Source organism: Ambystoma mexicanum, chromosome 2q (assembly GCF_040938575.1).
Source record: "Ambystoma mexicanum isolate Mex_15411 chromosome 2q, UKY_AmexF1_1, whole genome shotgun sequence".
Classification (NCBI taxonomy): domain Eukaryota; kingdom Metazoa; phylum Chordata; class Amphibia; order Caudata; family Ambystomatidae; genus Ambystoma; species Ambystoma mexicanum.
The window spans coordinates 739,971,281-739,997,640 of NC_090924.1; the positions used below are offsets into that span (position 1 = coordinate 739,971,281).

The 26,360-nt window shown below is 48.5% G+C and overlaps 1 protein-coding gene across 4 annotated transcripts in view; it reads right to left on the reverse strand.

Moving 5' to 3' along the window:
- LMBR1 (limb development membrane protein 1) overlaps nucleotides 1-26,360 on the reverse strand; it is a 1,168,513-nt gene that overhangs the window by 956,743 nt on the left and 185,410 nt on the right. For all 4 annotated transcript variants that reach the window (XR_011303315.1, XM_069647966.1, XM_069647967.1 and 1 more), the window contains exon 3: nucleotides 10,012-10,051. Coding sequence is in view for 3 of the 4 variants with exons in the window: in XM_069647966.1 (XP_069504067.1) it covers nucleotides 10,012-10,051 (40 nt within the window). In the remaining variant the exon portion in view is untranslated. The remainder of the gene's footprint in view (nucleotides 1-10,011; nucleotides 10,052-26,360) is intronic.

The following is a 26,360-nucleotide window of genomic DNA, read 5'->3' on the forward strand; positions in this document are numbered from 1 at the left end:
CATGGCATGGCGTTGAGAAGGATCAGGAGGAGTGAAGCGGGAAGGAATCAGTAACATAGGAAAGGGATGTAAAAAGGCCTTCTAGAGTGACTCTAGGGAACCAGTGGCAGGCAAAACTGAGTTGTCTCTGTCGTAAAGTGGAAGGTTACTCCACTTGTATATGGAACTCGTGGCAGAGACACAGTGATAGCTACAGGACCAGCAAGGAGGTTGGAGGTGCTCGTATACCACCATCAACGAGACACAGACCGGGGGAATTTCAGTGAGGGAACCCAAAAGGCTGAGTACCAAGGATGTACCCCAAACTCTTAGGAACGGTACAAGACCAAAATTGTGAACCTTTTCTTTTTGAAGTAGAACACGGGAGGGGGAAAGAAAGCGAGAGAGCGAGTGAGAAAATCAAATTCAAGTGTGCAAGTGAAAATGTGAGTGTGTGGGAGAGTGCGTGAGTGAACATGTGAGTGGGAGAGAAAATGTGAAAGGGAGAGCGACCCTTATTTTGTTGGAGTATCAAAGAGAAACCACCCCGACCATTTCAAGAAGGGCGTTCTCGTTGTAGGACTGTTCAACAGAAACTGTGAGAAGGGTGTTAGGAAAAAGTCAGAATGGGTCCATCCAAGATAAACGTAGGCAAATAACCAACCTACATAACAGATTTTTTTTTATTGGTCCAATAATCACTGCAAATTAAAATACAGCACCTTAGAACCATGAATCAGGTGTGGTCATATCTTGATCAAAGATCAGGAGATGCTCCTGCCCCTGGAGGAGTCAATAAGGAATATGGTTTTATGTTGGCCCACCCTGCCACAATGACATATGCGAATGAGAGCTTGGATCCCCACACAGGCCATGGGATAAAATACTGCAGTGTAAACGCCCTTCCACATATTCACAGAAAGGTTGATGATCAAGGTTCTGGGGAAACCTCTACTCTACAGGAAAATGTCTGGTTAGTGGGGAAAATACTGTAACTCTGCAGTCTATCAAACATTCCTTTGTCATATGGGTAAAACATGTTTAGGCCAATTACTGTTATCAGCAATACAACCAATTGGGAGAATGGCAACTTGACTTATTTGCATTGCTGGTGGCCTTCCCCCAAGCTGGTCAACAACTATTTCAGTCCACGCAAGATCCAGGATAGGCGTTGAGGAATGTTTCTGAAAACTGAACAATGCCGGTCTCTCAGCTCATCATGTTTACATTTTTTAACCTCAATGTATTAATCCTGAATGTAAAGACGGTCAAAGGACTCCACCATTTTTGCCACTAGGCCAGAATAGGTCAATATACTCATGTATTTTCATAATGCAACCTACAGTGATAGTTCAACATGCGTTTGTTCTTTGTCATCATTTCTCCTGTTATGATGAATTACCTGTCCCAGCTCATCTTTTGAGTTTGTCCAATAAGATTTTCAAAATTATCTTCTCATTGTTGTCTCATTTAGTTTAGTTTCTCCCTTCTTCGATATTAAGCTACTCACTCTTAATGCTTTATTCAATAATACATCATTAAGGAGTACAACACAAAGCAACAAAGCAGCATATCAATACATAATAAAATACAGCATAAAACAGAGAACATAACCCCATTGACGACAACCTAGTTCAAAGCAAACATCAAAAAATAAATAAAATGAAACAATATATGTCAACAGAGGCGAATTGGAAAGATCTGAATACATTTTCCTGCAAAGTCAAGCTCTGAATAAATGTGGCTACTGATGAGCACCACAAATCTATCGTCAGTTGCTTTGCAAAAATCCAGCACTAAAGCTATATGTAGCAGATCTCTATCTAAATATTTATTTTAGTTAGTCCTGTGGCTTTCATATAAAGTGCATACAAATATAAAATGCATAATGGATTCATATTTACTATAACATCAGTTTTTCAATAAACACAAGGATTTTATTAGTGAAGCATTCTCAATAAGAGATGGTTGAGTTGAACAGTAGTTCTGAGTCATATAGGGATGCCTGGCTTTTTTGAAGATTAGACACTTTCAATAACTGTGACAATGAGCCATTTTCAAATGCGTTATTAAACCTAGAGGTACCTGAGAAATATCTTTCCAACGCAAGATTAGATTTTTCAATTAGATGGTTACAACTGCTCATAAAATCATTTAAGTTACCACCTTCACATTTTTATGTACCCGCCCACGGATCTTCTAAATATGGTCTATATTTACCAGCACATGAATTTCACTGTGTATGCATTCATGCCTTAGTTAATAATTTACAATAAAATAATTTGAAGCAAAAAACATGTGCATGGATCGGTTGCACTGCCAAATGCACCAATTGCCAAGGTCTAATGATTATCAATGCATAAGATGTCACCATTCAAGTTAATGAATTATTGCATCAATATTGTTAAATAATTCATTGAGTATAACGGCGTTTTAAAGTCTGAATAATTGGATAATTATAGTTTCATAGATTGCCCTTGGTTTCCTCAAGTAACTGAGCTCCCAATGATGACATTGTGTATTTATAAGATTGACCAAAAATAATTACACATGTTGATGTGTGTAGACTGTATAACATCTACAAAGCCTTACAAGGCACATACAAAAGTATAGCTCCGAAATTTGAGAAAGTGCCAAGACTAGACACATATTTGATGATTAGAGTAGTTAGTTATTGTGGCGGACCAGATGGAGTCAGACGCACTGCTGACACAAGGGTTTTATTAAATAAATGTAACAAACGGCTTACCCATCACTATTGCTAAGGGGATGTTCTCTGTCTAAAACTAACTATTGGTGCTCATCCATGGAAAAAAGTCCAAAGAAAATGATCTCTGCCCTAAAACCTACTTCTAACTACCCCTACCACTATAACAACTAAACCACACTAGAATATTCAATGTCTGGTAACTTCCCTTTTCGCCTGATTCAATGCAGCTTCTTCTCCGGGTTACACCATTAACACAAAGAAAGTTCTTGCTACTTCAGCTAACTGTTGAAAAATCAATAAAGAAAGTTCCTCAAGTTTCCTGGTCTGTCTGGTATAAGCTTCTGTAGCTATTGAATTACATTTGATCTCGCCTGGGTTTTGGAACCTTCCAGTATCATTCTCATACCCCTTTTGGCACTTTTATTTTAATCTTCTCTTTCTCACATTTATGTCATTTAGATTCTTAAAGTTGCACTCTGTCTCTGATACGGCATTCTTGATACGATTGATGCAAACATTCCTGTAAGCTCTCCAAAGGCTTGCACTGCAGGTTTGTCAGGCTCTCAGAAGAGGCTTTCCCATGTAAATCAATAAGTCTCTCACTATCTCTCATAGGGCGCGGTTGGCCCTCTCCAAGCTTTATATCAGGCAACTTTGTGGTCTCTACCCAAGACCTTAAATCCTTTAGAATCTGTATATTTCCCATTGTCTCCGATAGGGAGTTCTCGACCCTTGTTAATCGATTGATACAACAACTCTGGTAACCTCTCGAAAGGCTTATACTTCGGGTTTCTCAGGCTCCCGTAACCGGCGTTCAAACTTAATTCAATTGATTTCTCAATGTCTCTGAGAGCATTGCCAATGCTCGTCAACCATTATATTCACAACTCTCTTGGAGTCTCCCAAAACATATGTTCTGGAAATCTCAAGTTCCCATAATCCATATTAGATCTTCTTTTATCCAGTTTGTTCAGTCCCTGTTGCCTTTCCTGAACCACCCGGGTACCTTCTCTTGATTTGAGCTGGTTCACAGGGCTTTCTGTCGGGCTATGGCGGATTCGCCATCTCTCATTTTCTGCATATTCTAGTTTTTCGCTGACTCGCTCAGGTTGGCTCTGCACACATCAGCAGATGGAAGGTTTCGTTCCTCCAGCTTCTTCTGTTCTCTGCATGGTTTGACAGGCCCCAGGCCCACCATGGCTTCCTCATGGTCACGCCACCAAGCAGGATGGTCTCTGCGCCTCTGTACCTGCAGTTGTTGCTCCACTGCTTTCTACACAGGGCATCCCGCATTCTCCTCAGGGGTTCTCTCGCTCTCAGGCTGGCTCCGCGCATCAACAATGCTCAAGGACGTATCTACGTCAGAGGCTCTCCCCTGCATACGGTTCTCTCTACCCCCGATTCAAAGCTCCTCTGGGTTTTATGTGCATTATCTCAAACAAAAGGGGTGTGTCACTCCTCCGTTACTCTGAAGTTAAATGAGTTCCAACATCACCTGAAACCAAACAGATTGAGGAAATGTCACTACTTGGTGGAATGCCAACAGACTTATTCAAAACAGAAGTAGTAACATTTTGTCTAATTGCCATGTAGGCAGAAAATGTTCTATATAAAAAAAGGGAGTTGCTCCCGAGAGCGGGAGTCTTTCTTAGCCTTAAACGAGGTGGTTCCCACCTTGGTAAGAAGGGACGAATACTCTATATTAGTCACAGTTATTGATAATGAAACCTGCCTTCATTTTGGATTCGTTTTTGAAAAATAAAATGGAGAAACATGATTTGGCTGCTGTCCCTTTTACCGCAAACACAATGAGTGATGCCTGGAAGGTTTTGAAGGAATCTTGACCTCTGGCACTGTTCTGGGCACCCCTCCCGACCATCATTCTTCAGCCTGCCAAACCATTACAGAAAGAGAAGACCATATGTAACCAGGCTTGGTGCCACCCGCAAAAAAGTGCATTCCAACCTGAACTGCTTGATCACATGCCTTCTGCACAAGACCAAAAGCAACCTCTGACACGTTTAGGCCTCATTGAGCATCCTCCGTGAGGTGCAGCAGTCTTGTGATGCATGTATGGGCATATCTGTCTAACTGCAATGACTTGGCAAGTTGAAGACGGATGGTCTGAGGGGTTTGCCCACAGCAAATGCGAGAGGTTAAAATTAAACATTGCAGCCATCAACTATCGTTTTGTCCTTGTCCATTTTAATGCAAGGAGGAATTGAAATAGGACAGCATGCTTGCAAAGTCTCCCTTCATGTTTTTTTCCCTACAGTATATCCAAGAACATACAGTAACTACGAGTTTATGAGCAACTACTGATGGGGAAAGAGGGAGGAAGCAAGAAAAAAGGAGGATTTTGCTGCCTTGATTGAAAAGGGAACTCTAAATGGGTCGATTTGGGATACGTGTTCTGGCGGGTCAAGGCAACTTGTGGCAAGTAATTGGGGGCATGAGATTAAAGCTGGTACTGGGAATCAAAAAGAAACAGAACTAAAGTGCAGTTCTAAAACCCACAAAGGTCTGCTTTAAGGACCCGGAATAATGGGGTGTTCTTCATTTGAGGGGGCACTGCTTTCATGTACCGTCTTTCAAGTTGGCAGTAACCATTAGTTAATGACTTAGACTGGAGATCCTGAAATAACTCTGTTATTAATAGAAAGATACGGGTGGTATAATATTTTATATTTAGTTAGGCAACATCACATTTTAAAAGTAACACTGTCACAGATGGCTCAAATAATGCACCAAGTTTGAGACAGTTCAAGGGTGTTTATTCAAATGTTGTGGGCCCTAGGGCCATCCCTCTCTTTCATCTCCCTTGATATTCTCCTCCCCAACCCAGGCATCCTAAACTTCCAGTCAGTGCTATCGAACGGAAAACCCTACTATTTACCATCTTCCTTGGACTAGCAATGGCTTCCTAAATGCAGGCAGTCTAACTCTCTCCGGGGCTTTCCAACTTGACCTACTCTCATCAAAGATTTGTGTTTTAAATTGGAGTTGGGCTAAAGCCTTGCACCTGCATTGTGGGATTCCTCTTGATCACGCTCGCCCATGCTTACCACGTCATTTCTACCTACTCCTCCACTTACTCCTCCACTTATTCCTCCCTTGAATCCTTTGTCCCTCTGTGGGGAATTGCCATCTGGCAAGGGTGCAAAGCCATGGCTTTTTTTTGTTGTATAATAAATGTCACCCCTACTCGGCACATGCTTGCTGTTTGGGCCCACATGATCCAATGTGCCTGAACTGAGAGTGATCCGATCGCATCTACGTTGGACACCGGGCTTGACTGAGTCACCCCACCAAGAACGGAATGCAGGTACTGTTGACTCTGAACTGCCCCCTTGGTCCACTTGGACCCATGAAACTATTAAGTTCACAATCTGTTTTAATCCAAGATATCCTTTTTGTGACTAGTGAATTACCACCCCTGAAACTATGCTCAGTGTGTTACTTTCTCCAGTTTGTTTTATCGGCTCTGTTCTTCCTTTAGGGTGAGTTTTTGTACAGTGCTCTCTTTTTGTTTTCCGTGCAGATGGTGTGTTTGATTAAGGTATATATATTTGTATTGAACCTTGATTGGACATTCCCTTTATTTTGGATTGTAATACTGTGTTTGGGGAACTACTGGTTAACCTTCACACCCCTCTTAAGAGCACAGCGTTCCCTCTGCCCACGTTACCACAAAAGGCAAATGAGGTATATTGCTTTACTGTCCCAGTTTTATCTTTATGGCAGAGTTGTGTTTTGGCTTGTAAAACGTGAGGGATGAGTGGGCCCCTTTACCACCACACTCATCCTTTTACTTCTGCGGAGCCAAATCCAATACGGGACGCCCTCTGATGTTTCACTCCTCCTACCTACCACCTCAACCCTTTGAGGTCACTTCTCCTCCCACAGTCCTTCACTGCTCCTTTTCCACACTGCTACTTTCCTCTACCCACTACTACACACCTCCTCCCACTCCCACACTAAGTCACCCCCTCCACACGCTGCTACAACTCCAAATTACTATTCAATGGCAGAAGGCATGGTTTCCAAATTTCGGCTTTCTGTCCTTTCCTGGTACCGGCAGACCTACACCTTCCAACATGGCAGCCCTGGTCACAGCAGCACTGGAGTGCTGAGATGCACAGCCCCACCCGCATTGCGAATGGCTAATCCAACCTTTCATTTCAGCCAATCGGGAGCCGGCAGGCAAATGCCGGCCCCCAACATCAAGCCCTGCATGAAGGCCTCTGTCTGCTACCTGTTCACTGCCAGGACTTCTTGTTCCTCCTCACAAATGCACTGGAGTCAACGGTGCCTTACTCCACAGCGGGCCCTGAACTCTAGTGTCTACTTCGCCCCATCATCCCTGGGTTAAGTTTCTAGTTCCTTTCCCTCTGCTCCGTTCCTCTCTCCATCCCTCCACACATTGTGCGACTGTACAGTGCCATACACCTTCTGCAGTGAGTGCGAGCTCAGAGCATTTTCAATTACTTAGCTAGCCATTTTCAGTAACTACTGCCACCTCGATTTTAGCCTGCTTCAACTGCTGCTGCAAATTCGAATTTAGCCTATCTTACAGTCGTTGCTATCAATTGAATTTAGCTTGGTGTACACTGCTGTCTGCAATTTGAGCCTATACTGCTCCCCTTTAGCTACACTGCTTGCTTATTTTCACAAACATGGTTGGCCTAGACAGTGCACTGTGCCACGCTACCCCGCTATCTTTAACTTGATCCGCCCCACTATTCCCCCCTCATTCTACCTCACCCATAGTACTTTCTATCTCTTATACCTTCTCAACCTGGCTTATTCATCACCACCTGATGTGAAGTAGCCACCTTGCAACATGAGGTCAGGCTGCACTAAAGCGTGTACTTGGACTTTAATGCACTTTGTAACTCTTGTAATCATTTAAAGCGCCCAGATAACTCCGGGTTCGTTGCGCTATATAAATGTCTAAATAAATGAACACCCTCCTTTCACCCAGTATCATTTGCTTCACAAACCCTCCGAACCCACACGCACGCACGCACACGCACACACGCGCACACACACACACACACACACACACACACCCCTCCCTCAGATTTTGCAAAGCACGACTCCAAACACTGCATTCCTCCCTTACTCCTGCTGGTCTCTTCGTCCACCTCCACTGCTGGCCTCACCCAAAAAACAACAAGCACTTCCTGTCCCCTGCTTAAACCCCCTCCCTCCGTGCTGATTGGAGCGCTTCCCCCCAGCCAGCCCTGTGTATGCACATGAGGAAGTCTTCAAAGGGGCTACACCTCACCCACTTTCTCCACCCAGGCTCATGGCGGAATGACCATGGAGGCGTGGAAAGCTCAATGTTCCAGAACGTAGTTCGGGCTTTGCTCCAGGGACCGGCAAGTGGTCTCCCCTCCAGCCCCACTTTCTCTGTGCCTGGTGATCTAGGGGACCTTTAACCAAGGGTGCGTATACCACGGATCTTTCCGTACCGTTCGGCTGTGCAGCTGCAACCTCCCTTCCTCTGGTGGGTGCACCGCGGCACTCTTGTCTCTGCTGGTCTGTGGCAGCTTCTCTGATCTTCGCTCTACTTGGTTCACATCGATTGGCCTTTGTTGATGTTTTTTCGACATTGCTCTGGGGTTTTCTGTAAAGAGAAACCCTGGCGACTATATGCACCAAGTGTTAAGGCTGGCGATCAGGGTCTGCGCGCACACACACACACACATGCTGGCACAAGGTGGAGGGTCGGGAGTGGGGGCCCTTGTAGCTGAACCGGCCCTCAGGATTATAGATTCCTCCCACCTCGTTGACAAGGCCAGGTCACCAGCCTAGTCCCAACTGTCACGATATAAAGAAGTGATGTTATTTTCTCAACTGCGCATTGTAGCTGGCAAGATCCTGTTTTTGCCAAGTCGATTAATATGCTTTGAGAAGTCAAGAAACAATTACTTGGCCCTATAATGTGTGAACGAATATAGATGTGATTAACAAGGGATGGTTAAAGGGGCGATCCTCGCATTCAAGTGGCATCTAATCGTATTTAACAGTTTTGTGAATTTAAGGGCTCCAGATTGGGCGGAGGAACGGTGTACACTATAGTAGGTGAAGAACATGGGTCTAAGCAGAAATAAATGTTCACGAGCAGAAGGAGACTGGCGAGTATTGTTGAGGGCAGATATTCGTGCATGTGAAATGGAGGAGACAATCTAGCTTCTTCGAATTACTAGGTTTCCCAAGATGACCAACGGACCTTGAGCATAAAGATTTGCTCATGACAAACACAATGAGCGCATGTGGGAGACGAGAACAATAAGACAAAATAGGACTTGGTGCATAAACTCGGAAAATTGGCCCTGGTGGACAAAACAATATTTCCATTACATTTGATTTTTTAGGGTTTTAAAGAGTGGGCAAACATTTAGTACCCTATGCAACTGGAGAAATGTATATTGGGAAATGCAAATAGATTGGCTCATAGACAGCACGTTTCTAAACGTGGGGTGTGGGGGGGGGGGGGGGGGTAAATGCATGTCCATACCTCGGCGTAATAGGACTCCCGCTATGATGACAGATCAGATTTTGATACGCGGTGAAGATGGAATATGGGTATTTATTTTCATAGAGCTTTCTAATTCGGATAGTTCATCAAACAATCCGTCAATTCACTAAAAGCACCACTAGAGGACGATAGAGGATACAAAATCTAGCAGGCCTGCGGACATTTCGGTTTCACAGCAGAAGCCTTTGGATATACAATATATTACGTATCGGAAAATAAAGTAAGATGACTCAAAATATGTAGAATACTAATGGTAACGCCGACGACATAGTTTCTTAATTACGTTTAGAAAGCGTCCTTTATAAGTTTGGGGGGGATAGCTAAGGGGCAACGCGTTTGACTTTGAAGCAAGGCAGCGCAACTCTGTTTCGAATCCCAATGCCGCGCTTAGAAACCTATCTCTTGCATTAATAGCGCTATTTCGGACTTTCTCAAGGGCACCATTATCATAATATAGAGAATGGAAGGGAATGAGCACATGAATGTGTTTAGAAATGGAGGGGTCGCGTAGTGAAACATGCTCAGATGTCCATGCACTAGCGAGCACCCGACTTGAAAAGCCCTAAGAAATTAGGGGTTTAGAAGTTGTCACATGGTAATAATGCAGACGATTTTCAACAAACTGCTTATCGCGGTTAGGCATTTCCTTTTGTGGCGCAGCGAGATCTGTGTGCAGAAAACACAAGGCAACCATAGCAACAGTTTTTTAACCACTGAACAAGCACCACCACCACCAACTGAACACTGAAATTAGCAAAAGGACTCGTATACGTACGAAATTCGGTTAACTATTGCATCTTCATCCTCTTGGTCATCTATGAAAAAAGACAAGGCATCGTCACTACACAGTCCATACTTTAACATGTTCCTTAAACAAATCACATGGATTTCTAATCATGCGATGCAACAAACATGCTCTTAAAAAGCCTCATTAGGCATGGGCCCCTGGGTCTCCAGCCCCAGTAATGGATGCCCTGGGACAGGACTGAAGCTACAGAAGCACACTTCAGTGAATGCCTTTCTACGCTGGTGGCATAGCGTCGCGTTTGCTAGCGTGCACAGTGGCCTGCGCTACATGTTGGCAACCTGGCCAGCGCCTTACACCACCGGTCTGCCCCCCCCCCCCCTCCCGCCAACTCCCTTCCAGCTCTCCTCGCTGGGGAGGTTACTGTTGACGCCTGCCTACCCGGCCTCCCCGGCCTCCCCAGCCCCCAGTTCACACTTCTACTGACATGGGTGCATCGTGCCTGGCCAGCTGCTGCCTTTCATTCACGGATGGTGAAAATAGAACCACATAGATTTTTGCTATACGTTACTATATTTTGTGTGTACTTTTCTAGTCAGATCTAAAAAGAAAATATGTTACCCCTGGTAAGCTAAACATTAACACGCAAGAGTATCAATTATAAATTGTTACCTATGTGGTCAATTGTAAATGGTTAGCTTTGACCAAGATCACATCCCTGTGACCCTGGGCAACTAAGTTCATATCACCGCGCACCAACTGGCAACATTGTAAGTACCTGGAAGTGATTCAGTAAAAACAACAACTCGCTCTTAGCTTACTAGACTCGAAGGTAGTAATGTTCTCTTTTTCGGAAAGTATTCAGCATACAAAGAAATATCTGTCCGTTTTGGTTACAGTTGCTGCTGAAAGCGCGACAAAAAGGCAAGGAGTGCTATATATTTAACGTTGGTAAAAGCATGCTCGTAGTTTTGGCTCAAGTGATACTATTAGCTCCACCTGGACTTGCAATGAGATCAAAATGATAGCAAACATATTTTGCAGCAGCAATAAACACTTGCAGCTGCAAAATCTAGGACAGTACAATTTACACAAAGAACGTACACATGAGAATGAAAGGGATTTTCTTGCAATAATGTTGCCTACTTTGCGGCATCGGCATATAACTTTGAAGTACCTTAATTAGAAGTTTAAAACAATTGTTTATTCTGCTGTAATGTTATGTAAATTTAGTGGCAGGGTTGCATTGTAATGTTTGAAGCATTGGGGAGCATTCGGGAGTTATCCCTAGGGCGCAACACTGTCCAGAAACTGCGCTGGAACGAGGGTATGCAGCGAGTGGGGGGGAGGGGGGGGTTAAGGTGGGGCGGGGGTTGTACAGTGCTGCTTTTAAGCAAGAATGCCACTTTCTGAAACCTGTGTCCAGTGTTAATTAGTGGCGCCAACCCGTACGGTTCGAAGAACGAGGCACTGTGGCCATTAGCATGCTGGGGCAAATGGCCACGGGGGAGAGCGGGGAGCTAAAAGGGAGGTAAGCAGTGCCGTTAATGGGAAAAAATGGAGAGACATTTTTTTTAAAAAGTACTCTGGGGACCTTCTCTTCGCTGGAGGGGAGAGGCCGTGGAGAGGAGGGGAACGGTCCGAGGGGCGCAACACTGCATCTCGTAATAGAACCCAAGCCTGGCGATGTGCAAAACAGCAAACAGCACTATGGGAACACAGGAATGCCCAAAACTTTGAATTTGAAACGTGTCCGATAGTGATTCAGCAAGAAACCCTTTTGATCTAATAATGCAAGTTGGATTCTTCTCTTTTCATTGGTGACAATACTCACCCCAACATAAAACATGTCATACAAGTCCCTGTCCACGGGACATGGGGCAGAGCAGCGCTCCATATGGTTCTGGCCCATTTCCTACCCCGAACGTAACTCCCGTTTCCCAGGGTCGGACTGGGACATAAAATTGTGTCGGGCAACAAAGAAAACGTGGCCCAAAGATGCAAATGGCTATTCATTCTTTTTGTGACACTGTTTAAAAAGTACCCAGGGTTTTTTTTGTTGATAAAATGTGATGCAAATTGTGCATTTTAAAGAATATGTATTCACAGTGCTGGTCATTGGGCCGGCTCTCGGCGGATCCGAGATCCGGCACCAGATGTGGAGCTGGTGTTATGTTCCGGCCCCGCACGGAGGCAGAATGTGGTAGGCCTCATTGACGCAGCTCCAGCCGGAGCGAAAGAAAGACGACACACGCTGCTGGAGTCTGTGCCCGGAACTGCCTCCCTCGCGCGGGGGCGGGGCTTTTATTAAGACGCCCTACGTCACCGCGTAGCGGTGCGGATATAACATTCCTCCTTTATTATAATCAAAGCACAACAATGTAACACACCCACACGAGTAGGCTTCTACTCATGAGTGTAACAAAATACAACCGCAAACTCCCATTTACAACTTCGAAAGTCCTCACTACCACACATAGTCCTTGAGCCGAGATGGCGGCTGAGTGGCAGCCCTCAGGCCATATCGTCCACCCCGTGAGGTGGTTTCTACAGTCTCATCAGATCTCTCCCCTTCCGCCTCCGGCTCACCCAGGTCCTGTTCGCTCCCCTGCTCCCATGTTCTGTCACCTGCATTTTCTTTGCCTTGGTGATCTTTGGGTCCGTCCTCGATCCGCGGCGACTCATCTTCTTGGGGACAGTCCCCATCATTCCAGAGGTTGCGCGGCACCACCTTGAACCATGATGCGTTGCGCGTGACCTGACGATGCCCCCCTTTTTGCAGTTATCCTGGTCCCTCGTGTCTCAGGGACAGTCCATGGGAGAGTCTCGTAGCGGGAATCCATTTTGGACTTCGTTGGGTTCCGTAACATGACCACCTGGTCACCCACCTGGTGGTCGGATGGTCGCGACCTCCTCTTGGCTCTCATGTTGGCATTGGCGTCCCTGCGTCTTTTGTCAGTGCGCCTCTCGTCCAGCTGGTCCGGTTCTCTGCTGGGGTGATGTGGGATGGACGACCTGATGACGGTACCGAACATGAGGTCCGCTGGGGGAACACCTGTTGTGCTGTGCGGGGTGACCCTGTAGTTCCTCAGGAAACGATAGAGGTCGACCTTCCACGGGCTGGCATTTGCCTTAGATAGCCTCAACACTTTGTTAATTGTTCTCATGAATCGTTCTACATCTCCGTTAGCCTGGGGCCACCTGGGCATGATGTGGTGATACCGGATGTTCAGATCTTGCAAGTACTGTTTGAACTCCACCCCTTGGAAGGGTGCTCCATTGTCACTATTGATCGCGGTTGGGAGTCCATGTGTCGCGAACATCTCAATGGCCGGGATGACCACTTCGGCTGCCGTGGACTCGACCACCTCGACTTCGGGATATCGCGAGTGGTCATCGATTGCCACCAGGAGGTACAGGCCCTTTCATAGTTTGCAGAAGTCAATGCTTATAGCGTCCCACCTGCCAGAGCCTCTTTGCGCTGATAGGATGGGTTCCGGATCTGATGGAGCTCCGGTTATGAGGCACGGCAGGCAGGTGTTAACAGGTTTTTCCACTTTTTCGTCAATACGAGGGAACCACACTCGGTGTCGAATGCGAGCCTTCGTTCGAGCCATCCCTTGGTGGCCCTCATGGGCAAGTGCCACTATCCGGTCGTGCAGGCCTGGCGGAATGACAATGCGATTTCCGTGGAGCAGCAACCCCTGGTCTGTTATCGACAAGTCTTGGCGGACGGTGAATGTTCCTGTGAGGAACGCCTTTGCCTCTTCCATCCTGTTGTGCATGTTTTTCATAAATGACCTCTAGTCGCCCGAAATGATGGCATCTTTCACCAAATCGCAGCAGGGGTCACTGCATGTTTCCTCCGCGATGTCCTCAACGCTGACCGCCTTCGGCCTCATTGCCCGCACCACCTGGCAGATGTGTTCTTCGGTCTGTTCGGTGACCTGGACTTCCTGTGGCGTTGCCGCTCTCGGGTGCCTGGAGAGGAAGTCTGCCGGGTTGCCACATCCCGGTTGATAAAGGAGCTCAAAAATTGTACTGCTATAGGTGTAGCAGCCATTTGGCTATTCTGGCTGGTGGGTGCGAGGAAGTGCCCATGAAGATGGGTAGGAGGGGCTTGTGGTCCGTAATCGCCGTGAACTTGCGGCCATACAGATACAGGTGGAAGTGGCGGCACCCCCACAGTACGGCGATCGCCTGTTTCTTGATGTGAGAGTACCTCTGCTCCGTCGCTGTGAGGGCACGCGACGCATAGGCGATGGGTCTCTTCTCGCCTTCGTTGGTAACCTGCATGAGGATGGCCCCCAGGCCGACAGGGCTGGCGTCCACGTAGATTTCCGTCGGAAGAGCAGTGTCATAGTACGCCATTCTCGTCTCTACGGACAGCGACTCTTTGATGCTCTCGAAGGCATCTTGGCAAGCTTTCCCCCACTCCCACTTCGCATTGAGCTTTGCGAGTTCACGCAGGGGTTCCGACAATGTGGCCAGGTTTCGGATGAATCTTCCACAGTACGTGGCCATCCCCAGGAAACTGCGGACGTCGGTGGGTGTCTTGGGCGGACTTGCGGCCTGTATGTCAGCGACCTTCTGGGGGTCTGGCAAGATGCCAGAGCTGCTGAACTTGTAGCCAAAAAAAGATATCTCCATCTTGAAAAATACGCATTTTTCCTTGTGAATGGTTAGGCCCGCAGCCTCCAAACGGTCCAAGAGCATCTCTAGCCTTCTCGAGTGTTCTCCTTTGTCCTGGGCGTGGATCAGTATGTCATCACTGACATTGAGGACACCTGGGATGTCCCGGATGACTTCTTGGATGGTCTGTTGGAAGACTTCAGCTGCCGAAGATATGCCGAAGCTTAGCCGCTTGTATCTTCACAGACCCAAGTGTGTAGAATAAGTCGTTATGTACCGAGAGTCCTTGTGTAGCTTCAGCTGATGGTACCCCGCTTTCAGATCAACTTTTGAGAAGAGTCTGGATCCTGTGAGATCCCGATTTGATTAACAAACTGTACGAGCCCGAAATCCTCCGCCGCATCACCGCTCAGAAGGCATTCGACCCAGGCGTTCACTACGTAGACTTTTGACGGTAGTTTGTGCTCACCGTGGCTGAGGGTCGTGCGGAATCTGTCAACTACCGGTAGCGGCTTCTTGCAGCCATATGCAAACAGGAGAGTGTCAGTGTTCTTGAGGGATGGTTGCGGCTGCAATGTCTTAAATGTGGACGTGGGCATGACATTCACCGAGGCTCCCGTGTCAATGGTCATCCATATCTGCTGGTTTTGGAGGGCGACCTGACATTTTCGCCTCCGGAGCCCTCTCTTCAGCGTGCCGCGTCCTCGATCCAGGGCTGACACTAGGTAGACTTTTCTTCCTTTGGTCCGCTGCTCTCTGCCAGGGTCTAGTGGAGTTCCTGTGACGTCATCTCCGTCTTCCTCAGTCGACGAGTTGCTCGCTTCGACGCGCCTCGTGACTCCCCGTTTCTTCTTCTTTGTACCACTCCTCTCCTGAGGGTTCGGCGGGGGCGGTAAAGGAGCGCCTGAGGAACAGCACACCTTTGCATAGTGATCCTTCCTGCCACATGCCCCGCACGTTGTGCCTTGTGCCGGGCAATTTCGCCGCCCGTGACATGGTCCACCACAACATCCACACTCTGTGGGCCCCGGGGTCCGTGGCTGCCATCTGGGCAGCGTGTAGTTACCACCGTATTCATCCCTTGTGGATTGTCCGTTGGTGACCTGGGCCACCATGAATGACGCGAGAGCCGGCTGTAATTTGTGCAGAATCAAACCCATGTTAGCGGCCCTGGCATGCGCTAGCTCCCTCTGACGATCCAGCTCCAGAATGCGCATCAAAGAGATACCCCTCTCACCCAGCACCAACCTCCTTAGTTTCTCGGAATGGATGCCATTGATGAGTCTCCGGACCTCTTGCTCGACATCCATGAACTCACATGACATTGCTAGCTTGCTGAGCCGGGTGTGAAAAGCATCCAAAGTCTCCTCTTCCACCTGAAATGTGGTGCAGAATATGAATGTCTCATAGTCAGGATTGAGTTGCGGGAGAAAGTGAGCCGTCAACGCGTTCTTCAATCGCTGGTAGATGTCCAGGCCCTCCGCGATGGTTAGCGCATTGAAAATGCGCAGCACCTCGTCCCCCATGTTCAAGAGTAGGTGCAAACTCATCTTCCTAGACGAGGTTACGTCCTTGCAATCCATAGCCATCTCAAATATTTGGAGCCATAGCTGCCAGCGTGGGCCAACCGAGGATGGATCCGTGAACGGATCAAAAGGTTGAATCATTGTGGTCGAGTTGCTCTGTGGGCGAGCTGGTGGTGGCGAGATCGGCAGATTCGCTGCGATTCTGGGTGGCGTGCTAGGCCCAGGGGTGGACGTGCTGGTCGCCATGTCGTGTGACGTCGTCCCGACGGTTCCTGTTGGAGCCACCCTATGAATCCGTTGGCGGATAGGGCCACTGCCTCTCCTCCACTGTCCACAACCGTGACCGCACGTGCGCTTTGCGTGCGCGGTAGGCCCACGTGTCAAAGAGCGGTCCCATCGGCTCGCTGGAAAGGTTGTCAGTCGTGCGATGCAGGAGGAATGAGATGGTCGGGCGCCGAGCGCTCGTGCTGGGTCCCGTTTCCTTTGTCGCCAGTATTATGTTCCGGCCCCGCACGGAGGCAGAACGTGGTAGGCCTCAGAGGTAGGCCTCATTGACGCAGCTCCAGCTGGAGCGAAAGAAAGACACGACACACGCTGCTGGAGTCTGTGCCCGGACCTGCCTCCCTCGCGCGGGGGTGGGGCTTTTATTAAGACGCCCTACGTCACTGCATAGTGGGGCGGAGGGCGGATATAACAGCCGGATCTCGGGATCCGGCCAGAGTCAGCCCCAAAGCCCATGAAACGCGCTGAACAAAAATTAAAAAATGGCGCCCGCGACAGCAGCATTGCCTTTTACCGCGGCTTTGGCACTGGTCTGTAATGCACAATGTTCGCTACATGTAAAACTCATTCCCGTCAGTTGTACATGTAGCGAGCATTGTGCATTGCACACCCGTGCCAAAGCCGGTGGTAAAAAGCAATGCTGCCGTCCCGGGTGCTTTTATTTTTTGTATTCCAGCATTGCTGGATTTCCACTACGAGCCCCGCCCCTCTAGACCACGACCCCTCACCCCCAACTCCTTCCCCCTTGTGTTGTGGGATCCCCCACCACATTTTTCCCATTTCCACCACTGTGTATTCAGCAACACTGATCAAAACTATTACCTGCATAGTTAACTTACTCATCAAACTGGCCCACATTGGCCAGTTTGAGACTCACATTTCCTACCCCGGAGGTAACTGTGGAAACACAGAAGCCGCAGCAAGGACGCGCCCGCTATAGACGAGGCCTGCATAGTGCAGAAAGCAGTGGGAAGGCATGGCTTGGTCCAAAGGTCAGGCTGGAAAACGGAGCACCGTGGAACCAGGTCCAAGCCATCAGCTTCGACCATGGGCTTGGATCTATGAATAAAGCGCATGTTCTTGTAAAGCAGATTGTCTCGCCCACAAATCCCGGTGTAATAGCACACGAAGTATCGTGGCACTCGGTACCATTATGGCGTTTCCTCGGAAGGTCGACACCCCTCAAGATGCATATACCCGGATACATGTTACAGTGACATGGGCAATCACCAAAGAAAGGACAAAACACAAATACTATGGTGACCAGATTTACAAAGTAAGAAACATGGACAGGGCAACTAACATAAAAGTTGGACTAACTCTTGAAAGTGGCTGGGCTGGCAAGGCATTACACTTCAGTAGCGTTGGAGAAGAAGGGGGTTGAAGTGTTACTGTTCCAATAAACACATACTATAATTAATCACTAATTTATCACAAATGAACAGTATCTTAAGTTGTACAATGCAGCATTTCTTCTGTGCGAGCTGTGCCTGCCAGCTATGAAGACCTACTACCAAAAATCGGGACCACTGCAGTTTCCAATGGAAACAATCTTGACAAAGGGGGACAGAGCTCCAATTTACGGGACAGTCCCTGCAAAACCGGGACTTCTGGTCACCCTAGAAAATACTGAATTCGCTGCTCTTACAATATGGCACAATCAAGTTCTTCATTCCACACACACCTTTCTTTGCTAGTCATCAGGGACGGCTGGTGGGCAGGATTAGCGTGACAGGCCTGGAAAAATGAATTAGATCGCCAGTGTTTACTTGAAGAACAGGGAGTGTTCAACTCTCCGCTTCATGCTTTATCTGGAGTTTACAGGCAGTAGCCCGAGCATGTAATCGGAGTCGGGCTCAGTGCAGCCTTTCATTGTCCTGTGCTGGTGAGAGGGGTGCGCTTCGCACTCCTTAGACCTGTGGCCGGCTTAGTATTTGTTCATGTTGCTAAGTGACTTTAGAACAATTAGCACTCATGGGCGTGTGTATAGTTATTCACATTTAATTTTATTTTGGGTATTTATTGCGCACAAAACCAGTTTCGGAAAGCAACAGAGCACTGTACATTGTAGGAAAGCCCATCAGACGTTCACACCAGAAAAATAAAAATAAATAAAAACTAGGGAAAAAGGCCCAGCACACCACTTGCAAGGATAATACCTTTGTATTCCCATACAAAAGGAAAAAGCGGTTCTGGCAACATCGACATGCGCAGTGCATCGTAACAGTAAGCTTTGTCACTGGTGACGTCATTACATACAGTAGAAATTTGCGCTGCTGGTTGGAGACATCCTACACATAGGTCACCTGCTCCATAGGAGATGCCAGGCCATTGGTCCCAGCCTCGTCCGTCCATCTTCGTCCACGTGGGTGATGTTGCAGTCGTCACTGGTCAGCCGATGATAGTGTAACAATTGTAATTCTAAGAAAACACATCTTACTCTATGTACCAGGGCACCTGGCACAAAGCCGACAGGGGCTGGGGGAGTGGGGGGAGGGGGGGGGGGGAGTAAAGGGCACACTAACTCGCACACACTTCACTCGCTACCCAGACAGGCCGGCATGCCTCCAAGGTCTCGCACCATCATTCTAGACTAAAATTTCATCCCACTGTGCACCTCGCAGCACAAATCACGTGACCTAGGCGTTAAGGCAGAAGAGTCCTGCTTTCTGATCTCTTGATCGATCAGGGGTCCAGCAGGTTTTATGCGCTCTGAAACACTTGTGTATGTGCGTGATACAAATAAAATATCAATATATGGTTAAGTAGTATACAGGAATTCAGGGGTCCTGAAACTAAAGCAGTTGGGGAGCTATAATTTAGGGTTAGGGCTGGTGGGGGTTGGAGGCCCGTGCCCTCCTTCTCATGGGATTGCACTGTTCACAGGCCCCCATCCCTCCTCCCGTGGCTTTTCAGGGCACGAAGGTTGACAACATTTTAGGGCAATGAAGGGTTTTATGGATCTTTGTAGCTCTGGGCTTTCTCATCAACGTTTGGGATAAAACGTATTCCTGTGCTCACCATCACAGACTAGGCTTGGGATGCTGTCTGCCGTGCCACGTTTAAACCTTGGGCTACACCATGGCTGCTAATATCCAAGATGGCTGCTAGTCCTGCATGTATACCACACCTATGAAAATGCACAATAATGTAATCATGTGAACACTGATAAGTGCACCCTCCGTCCCCTGGTCTCTTACATTACTGATAATGGCCTTTGCCTTGTTCTAAAGCGCTTAGTGGTGTGGGAAGAATATGTCCCCTCCCCAACAACATCAGTGGGGACACAACATGGCAACTTTTGATTTTCATTATGGGCACAGAAAGGTTTCTACCCCACCCTGAATATGAACAAGCGACTAGCAATGCAAGGTTAAAACAATGCACTTTACAGCACATTTTTCAGAACCAATTGGAAAAAAGCCTTACGATTTACATGCATCTCTGAACATGTAACATCTCAGCAACCGTCACTCAACCTGCTGTGCTAACCTTGCAGCTTGCTGCTTTTTAAGAATCACTCACCTTTCGAAAAATTAAACACCGGAAGTGTATTGCATGTAATGCTCAAAATCACTGCATTACAAACGTTGCTGTTCATGTGCGTGAAACTCCGGAGATGAAAAAGTTCTTTAGAAATCTTTTTAAGGGAGCTAAAATGCATCTCTATTTTGCTGAGCCTGCAGCTGTATTCAGCTGCAGTGTGATAACTACAAGTCAAATGAACCGCCCTTGCATGCTTATACCTACCTGCATGCAGCATCATCATTAAGAGGTATTGTCGCTCACCAGGTGGGAGGGTTTGGGAATACGAACCTACGTAGATGTGGTGAAAAATGGGCATATGGCATCATTTAGTGATATGCAAGCCAGGTTCGCATTACCCCCTAGTGCGCGATACAGACACATGCAATTTACACACGCCATTCGGGCCAAATTCACAATTCTGGCATATGTCCCAAAATGCTCCCCCTTAGAAGCAAACATGCTCCGAGCTGGGATCCCGGCCAAGGTCACATCTACACTCTACCAGGTGATCACTGCCTTTGAGGCCCAAGAGCTCTCTGGACTCAGGGAGAAATGGGAGAGGGTGGTAGGTACAGTAGAATCTGAGGAATGGGTCGAGGTGCTAATGTTCCCACAGCAGATGGCATAGACTCGAAACTTCGCTTAATACAGTTCAAAATATTGCATCAAGCCTATTTCTCCAGGGCCTCAATGAGGTGGAGGATGGGGACTGTTTAGATGCCATAGGGAACTTTTTTCCACATGCTCTGGGACTGTGATGTCATTCAAGACTTCTGGAGCCAATGTATTCGTAAGATCAACACAGTCCTCGGTTTTCCAGTCCTGCATGACCCCAGGTTGGCGATACTTGGGATCTGGGGGGATGTGGATTACACTAAATGTGAAAAGACCTTTCTCTCAGTGGCACTTGGACTGGGGAAAAGACTTATTGCCGCCACATGGGGATCCCCGGACAGACTGTGCCTGAACCGATGGGTCAATGAGATGGACTGATGCGCATCACTGGAGAAGCGGAAATACAATGCCAGGGGTTGTATCCTGGGAAACTTTTGAAAGTTTGGGGGAGATGGACCGAGAAGGTATGACCACATAGCCCAGAGGGCATGTATGCTGGGGCAACATGGAGCCCTGTGGCGTAAAGTCACAACCATAGGCCCCCCCCTCTTTCCTTCCCTCCTCCTCGGAACACCCACATGCCCCCCCCCCCTCCGCCGCTCCTTATCGCTTCAATAGCGTAATGCTTTACATCCTGTAATGTGACCATTCCCGATTGAGGTCTACTGCTGGACTTTAACATTGTGACTTGTTCGTTTGTTTTTCCTTTTTATAATTAATAAAAAATAAAATAGAAAAGGAGGTATTGTCGCGGTCTATTCTATGGTCACAAACAAGTCCGGGATCTCCCTCCCCTACAATGAATGTGGCACACAACAAAAACACTTATTTCTACAATTTTGGTCCTTTTTGAGAAGGCTTCCAACCCGTCCCCCACACAATCCCAACAAATACCCAGTGCCCCAATGGACTAGGAACCAGGCCGGTGTGTATTAATATGATATTTATTAATTTATTATTTATGTCAAATTAGAATAAACAACTTATATCAGCCACCAATGTTGTGGCAACACAGACAAAATATCCTTTTTGGTCAAGCAGCACACTTCTATAATTAAAAAATATACAGTGACAAGAATTTCCTTTTACTTCTCCCACCACTTCAATCAGAGAACAGTTCAAAACACACCAAGCAAATGAACGGCAACAAACAGGAAAGTGAAGGCACACAGAAGAACAAGTTACTTTCTTATCTGGTAACGTTCTTTCGATGGGATGGTCCGACGACGTATTCCACATCTATGACATGTAATCACCACAGCTGTGCTGCTTCGGAAACTTTTTTCGGCGTCTGCGTCCTGCGTCGATGACGTCCGACGTCATCCGATGTGATAAGTAGGACGCACGACGCCCGTAGCCTCAGTTGTAGTTTTTTCCCCCAGAACGTGTGACATTAGTCAACTGCCAGTCAGACACAAAGCCTTGCGGAACGTAAGCTGCAATCGCAAAAGAAATTCTGCAGCGGGGAAGGCAGGGCGAGAGCGATATGGAATACGTCGTCGGACCATCCCATCGAAAGAACGTTACCAGGTAAGAAAGTAACATGTTGTTCGAGGGGATTGGGTCCTCCGACGTATTCCATATCTATGACAGACTCCCAAAGCAGTACCAGAGCAAGGAGGAGGGAAAGAATTTAGAATCAAAATTTAGAATAGCCAATCAAATAGCAGAGCAAAGGACAGCCTTGCCAAAGGCCAGATCCTGTCCTCGGATGGAATCGAGGGAATAGTGACGTGCAAATGTATGTACTGAAGCCCAGGTGGCTGCAACACAGATGTTGCGAATAGGAACACCCCTCTGCAGGGCAGTAGATGCAGCCACACCCCTGGTAGAATGGGCCCGCAAGCCAGCCGGTGTGTCCTTACCCACCAAGCGGTAACACTCCGAGATGGCTAAAATAATCCAGCGAGACAAAGTCTGTTTCGTCACAGCTTGCCCCAAACGCTTTCCAGCGTAACCAATAAAGAGTTGATCGTCCACTCTGACCCGGGACATGCGTGAAACATAAAAGCTTAAAGCTCTCCTAGGATCAAGCCTATGGAGCCTCTCCTCTTCCTTACCAGGATGCGGAGGAGGATAGAATGCCGGAAGAACAACCTTCTGGGCCAAATGAAATTCCGTCACTACCTTCGGAAGAAAAGAAGGACGAACTCTAAGGACAACCCTGTCCTTGTGAAATACAGTGAAGGGTGGCTTAACTGAAAGTGCCTGTAACTCACTCACTCTGCGAGCGGAAGTGACCGCAACTAAAAACACAGTTTTCAGAGTTAACAGCCTCAAAGGGCAAGAATGTAAAGGCTCAAACGGAGCACCCATAAGAAACTTTAGAACAAGGTGTAAATCCCAACCGGGCACCAGGAAAGGTGACGGAGGGAACACATTAGTGAGCCCTTTCAGAAACTGTGAAATTAAAGGGATTTTAAATTAAGAACACTCTTCAGACGAGCGCTTAAAGATGGACAGCGCCGCCAGGTTACCTTTAATGGTACCCACTTGCAAGCCCCTGTGGGCCAAAGAAAGTAAAAAGGACAGAATCATGGGGATGTCACATGCAAAAGGATCCACATTCTGAACTCTGCACCAGTCGCAGAACTTACGCCAACGGCAACGGTACAGAGACTTTGTTGCTGGCCTTCGGGCCGAAAGCAACACCTCCATCACGTCTTCAGGGAGGTCCCAATCCTTATGCCTCAATCTTTCAGAAGCCTAGCGTGAAGGTTGAGGGATCTGACCTCTGAATGGAGAACCTGAACCCCTCCCGTGAGAGCAGATCGTCTCGGTAGGGAAGACGACGTGGAGGGCAGATCGACAAGTCGAGAAGGTCCGGGTACCACGTCCTCCGAGCCCACGCCGGAGCAATGAGGATCATCCAGGAACCGAACTTCCGTAACCTCCGCAGCACTTGCGGGATGACGGGGACTGGAGTAAACGCGTACAGCAGCGGGAATGACCACTCCACCGCAAACGCGTCTCCTAAGGCTCCTTTTGGAGGAAATTCCCGCGAGCAAAACCTTTCTCACTTCCGGTTGACACTGGAGGCGAAGAGATCCACTTGAGGGGTCCCCCAAAGGGCGAAGATCTCCAGGAGAATCTCCTGAGCCAAGTCCCAGTCGTGAGAGATCGCGCTCTGCCTGCTCAGAGCATCCGCCGTCACGTTTTCGTCTGGCCACTGTGTTGTCCGTCAGGATCAGGACACTCTTTCCTCGCACAGTCGGCAGAAAAGCCTTCAGGGCTAGCCTGACGGCCCTCAGCTCCAACAGATTGATATGGAGTCTGGACTCCGACGGAGACCAACGACCGCTGACTGTCAGCCCGTTGGCATGAGCTCCCCATCCCATGAGGGATGCATCCGTCACGATCGTCACCTCCAGCCAGGGAAGCCAAAATGGAGCCCCCTTCATCAAGTTGCCTTCGACGGCCCACCACAGAAGGTCCCGGGCGACCGAGGGCGGCACCTGAACCGGGTCCGACATCCTGCCGGAGGACTGCAACCATTGCGTCTTGAGTGCCCACTGCAAAGATCTCATCCGCAGGCGAGCCTCTGGCACCAGAAGAATGCAGGATGCCATGAGGCCGAGCAACCTCAAGAACTCGAACGCTGGGAGCGTCTGGGCATGCTGAAACTTGTGCACCATCTGCTGAATGTGAAGAGCCCTCACCTGGGGAGGAAAACACTGCCCCAGGGAAGTGTCGAGCACTGCTCCGATGTACTGGAGCCGCTGTGTTGGCGTCAAATGGGACTTCTTTAAATTGAGGGAGAAGCCCAGCCTGTGACGGGAGTGGCAGGTGACGGACAGATGATCCAGCACTTGATCGGGAGAGCTCCCCCTGATCAACCAATCGTTCAGGTAGGGGTAGACATGAATCCCCCCTTGCCTGAGATGCGCTGCCACCACCACCATGAGCTTGGTGAAAACCCTCGGGGCGGAGGTCAATCCGAATCGCAGGACCCGAAACTGAAAGTGCGAGTCGCCAACCGCGAACCTCAGGTACTTCCTGTGCTTGGGATGGATCGGCACATGGAAGTAAGCATCCTTGAGGTCGAGTGACACCAACCAGTCCTGAAGATGAAGGGCCTGGAGGACGAGAGAGAGAAATCATCTTGAACTTGTCCTTCCTGAGGAGTTTGTTCAAACCGCGCAAGTCCATGATGGGTCTCAATCCCCCGTCTTTCTTTGAAATCAAAAAATAAGGGGAATACCATCCCTTGTTCCTCTCCGCTACAGGCACCAGTTCTATGGCGCCTTTCTCCAGCAGGGCTTGAATTTCCTGCGCAAGGAGCGGATCCGGACTCTGCAAAGAGAGGTTCCCCGGTGGATTGTCGCGAGGCCTGTGCCGAAAGGGAAGACAGTAGCCGTGGGTTATGATCTCCAGAACCCGCACATCTGAAGTAATGGCTTGCCACTCTACAAGATGCTGCGCCAGCCTTCCCCCAACCGGCGAACCATGGGACATGGCCTCATGACTGAGTGGGAGCGGCTGCGGCGTTACCTGAGGGCAAAGAGGCAACTGCCCGAGCGGCCTTGGCACCACGGGTACCCTGTCGTCCACCTCTGGTACCCCTGCGTTGGCCTCTTTGACTGCCAGTTCCTCTCGCTTTACTGAAGGATGAGTAATAGCGAAAGGAACCACCCCTCCACTGCTGTCCCCTAGGACGAAAAGGCGGAGGTTGGCGAACTGCAGCGCCCAACGACTTCGTTGCAGCTGTTGAGGTCTGCAACCTCTCAAGGCTCTCGTCAGCCTTGCTGCCAAAAAGGTGTTCACCGTCAAAGGGCATGTTGAGGAGCCGGGACTGCACATCAGGAGCAAACCCCGACTTCCGCAACCACGCAAACCTGCGTATCACGGTGCTCGCCGCCATGGACCTACTGACGCATTCAGCTAAGTCCAAACCCGACTGAACGGACTCACACATGGCATCCTTACCATCCTGGACCATTGCAAGGAAACCATCCCGTTCGTCCCCTTCGGGAATATGTTCAGCCGCTAACGCAACACAGTTCCACAGAGTGTGCGTGGAACGAGACAAGGCACAAATGGAGTTGGCCGCCTGAAGCGCCATACCACCAGAAGAAAACACTTTCTTCGCCCAGCCATCAAAACGTTTGTCGTCCCTATCAGGAGGGATGGTAGGGTACGACGCCTGCTTTGCCGGGGCCGTGGCCGCCTGCACCACCAAACTCTCCAGAGTGGGGTGCCTGGTCAAGTAGCAGGGGTCGCTACTGGCTGGATGGTATTTTCGCAACAAGGATCTGCCCACCGCCGGGAGACTCTTCGGAGCAGTCCAAGCCGCCGCCGCCACCCTTCTCTGTAAAGCCATATGGAACGGCAGTACCGGGTCAGTTGGGGGACCAACATCAAGGATGTCCGCCAGATCATCCTGCACAAACTCCCCTGGGGGAGCAGACCATCCCAAGTACTCAGAAACCCTAGCCATAAGGCGCCGGTACAAGGAATCGGCATGAGAGCCAGGCTCAGGCCTACAAAACTCCACCTCCGGAGAGGTGTCCAGTCCACTGGCATCATGCAGTGACTGCCTCAAATCATCAAACTAAGGACTTCGGTGTGCCCAGGGTGACAGGTAGCAGACTCAGGCACAAAAAGATACAAAGACAAAAAAGAAGTAGAACTGCTACCATCAAGGCTCCTACCCAATTTTTTGTCAATGAATGAAACAAAAATGGAAATCGGGGAGCCTGGTTTGATTGTACTAATGGAATGAATTCCTAGGTTAGTACCCCAAAGGATTGTCCAGAAAGAAAAAAGATCGAATAAGGAAATTCACACATGTCTAGA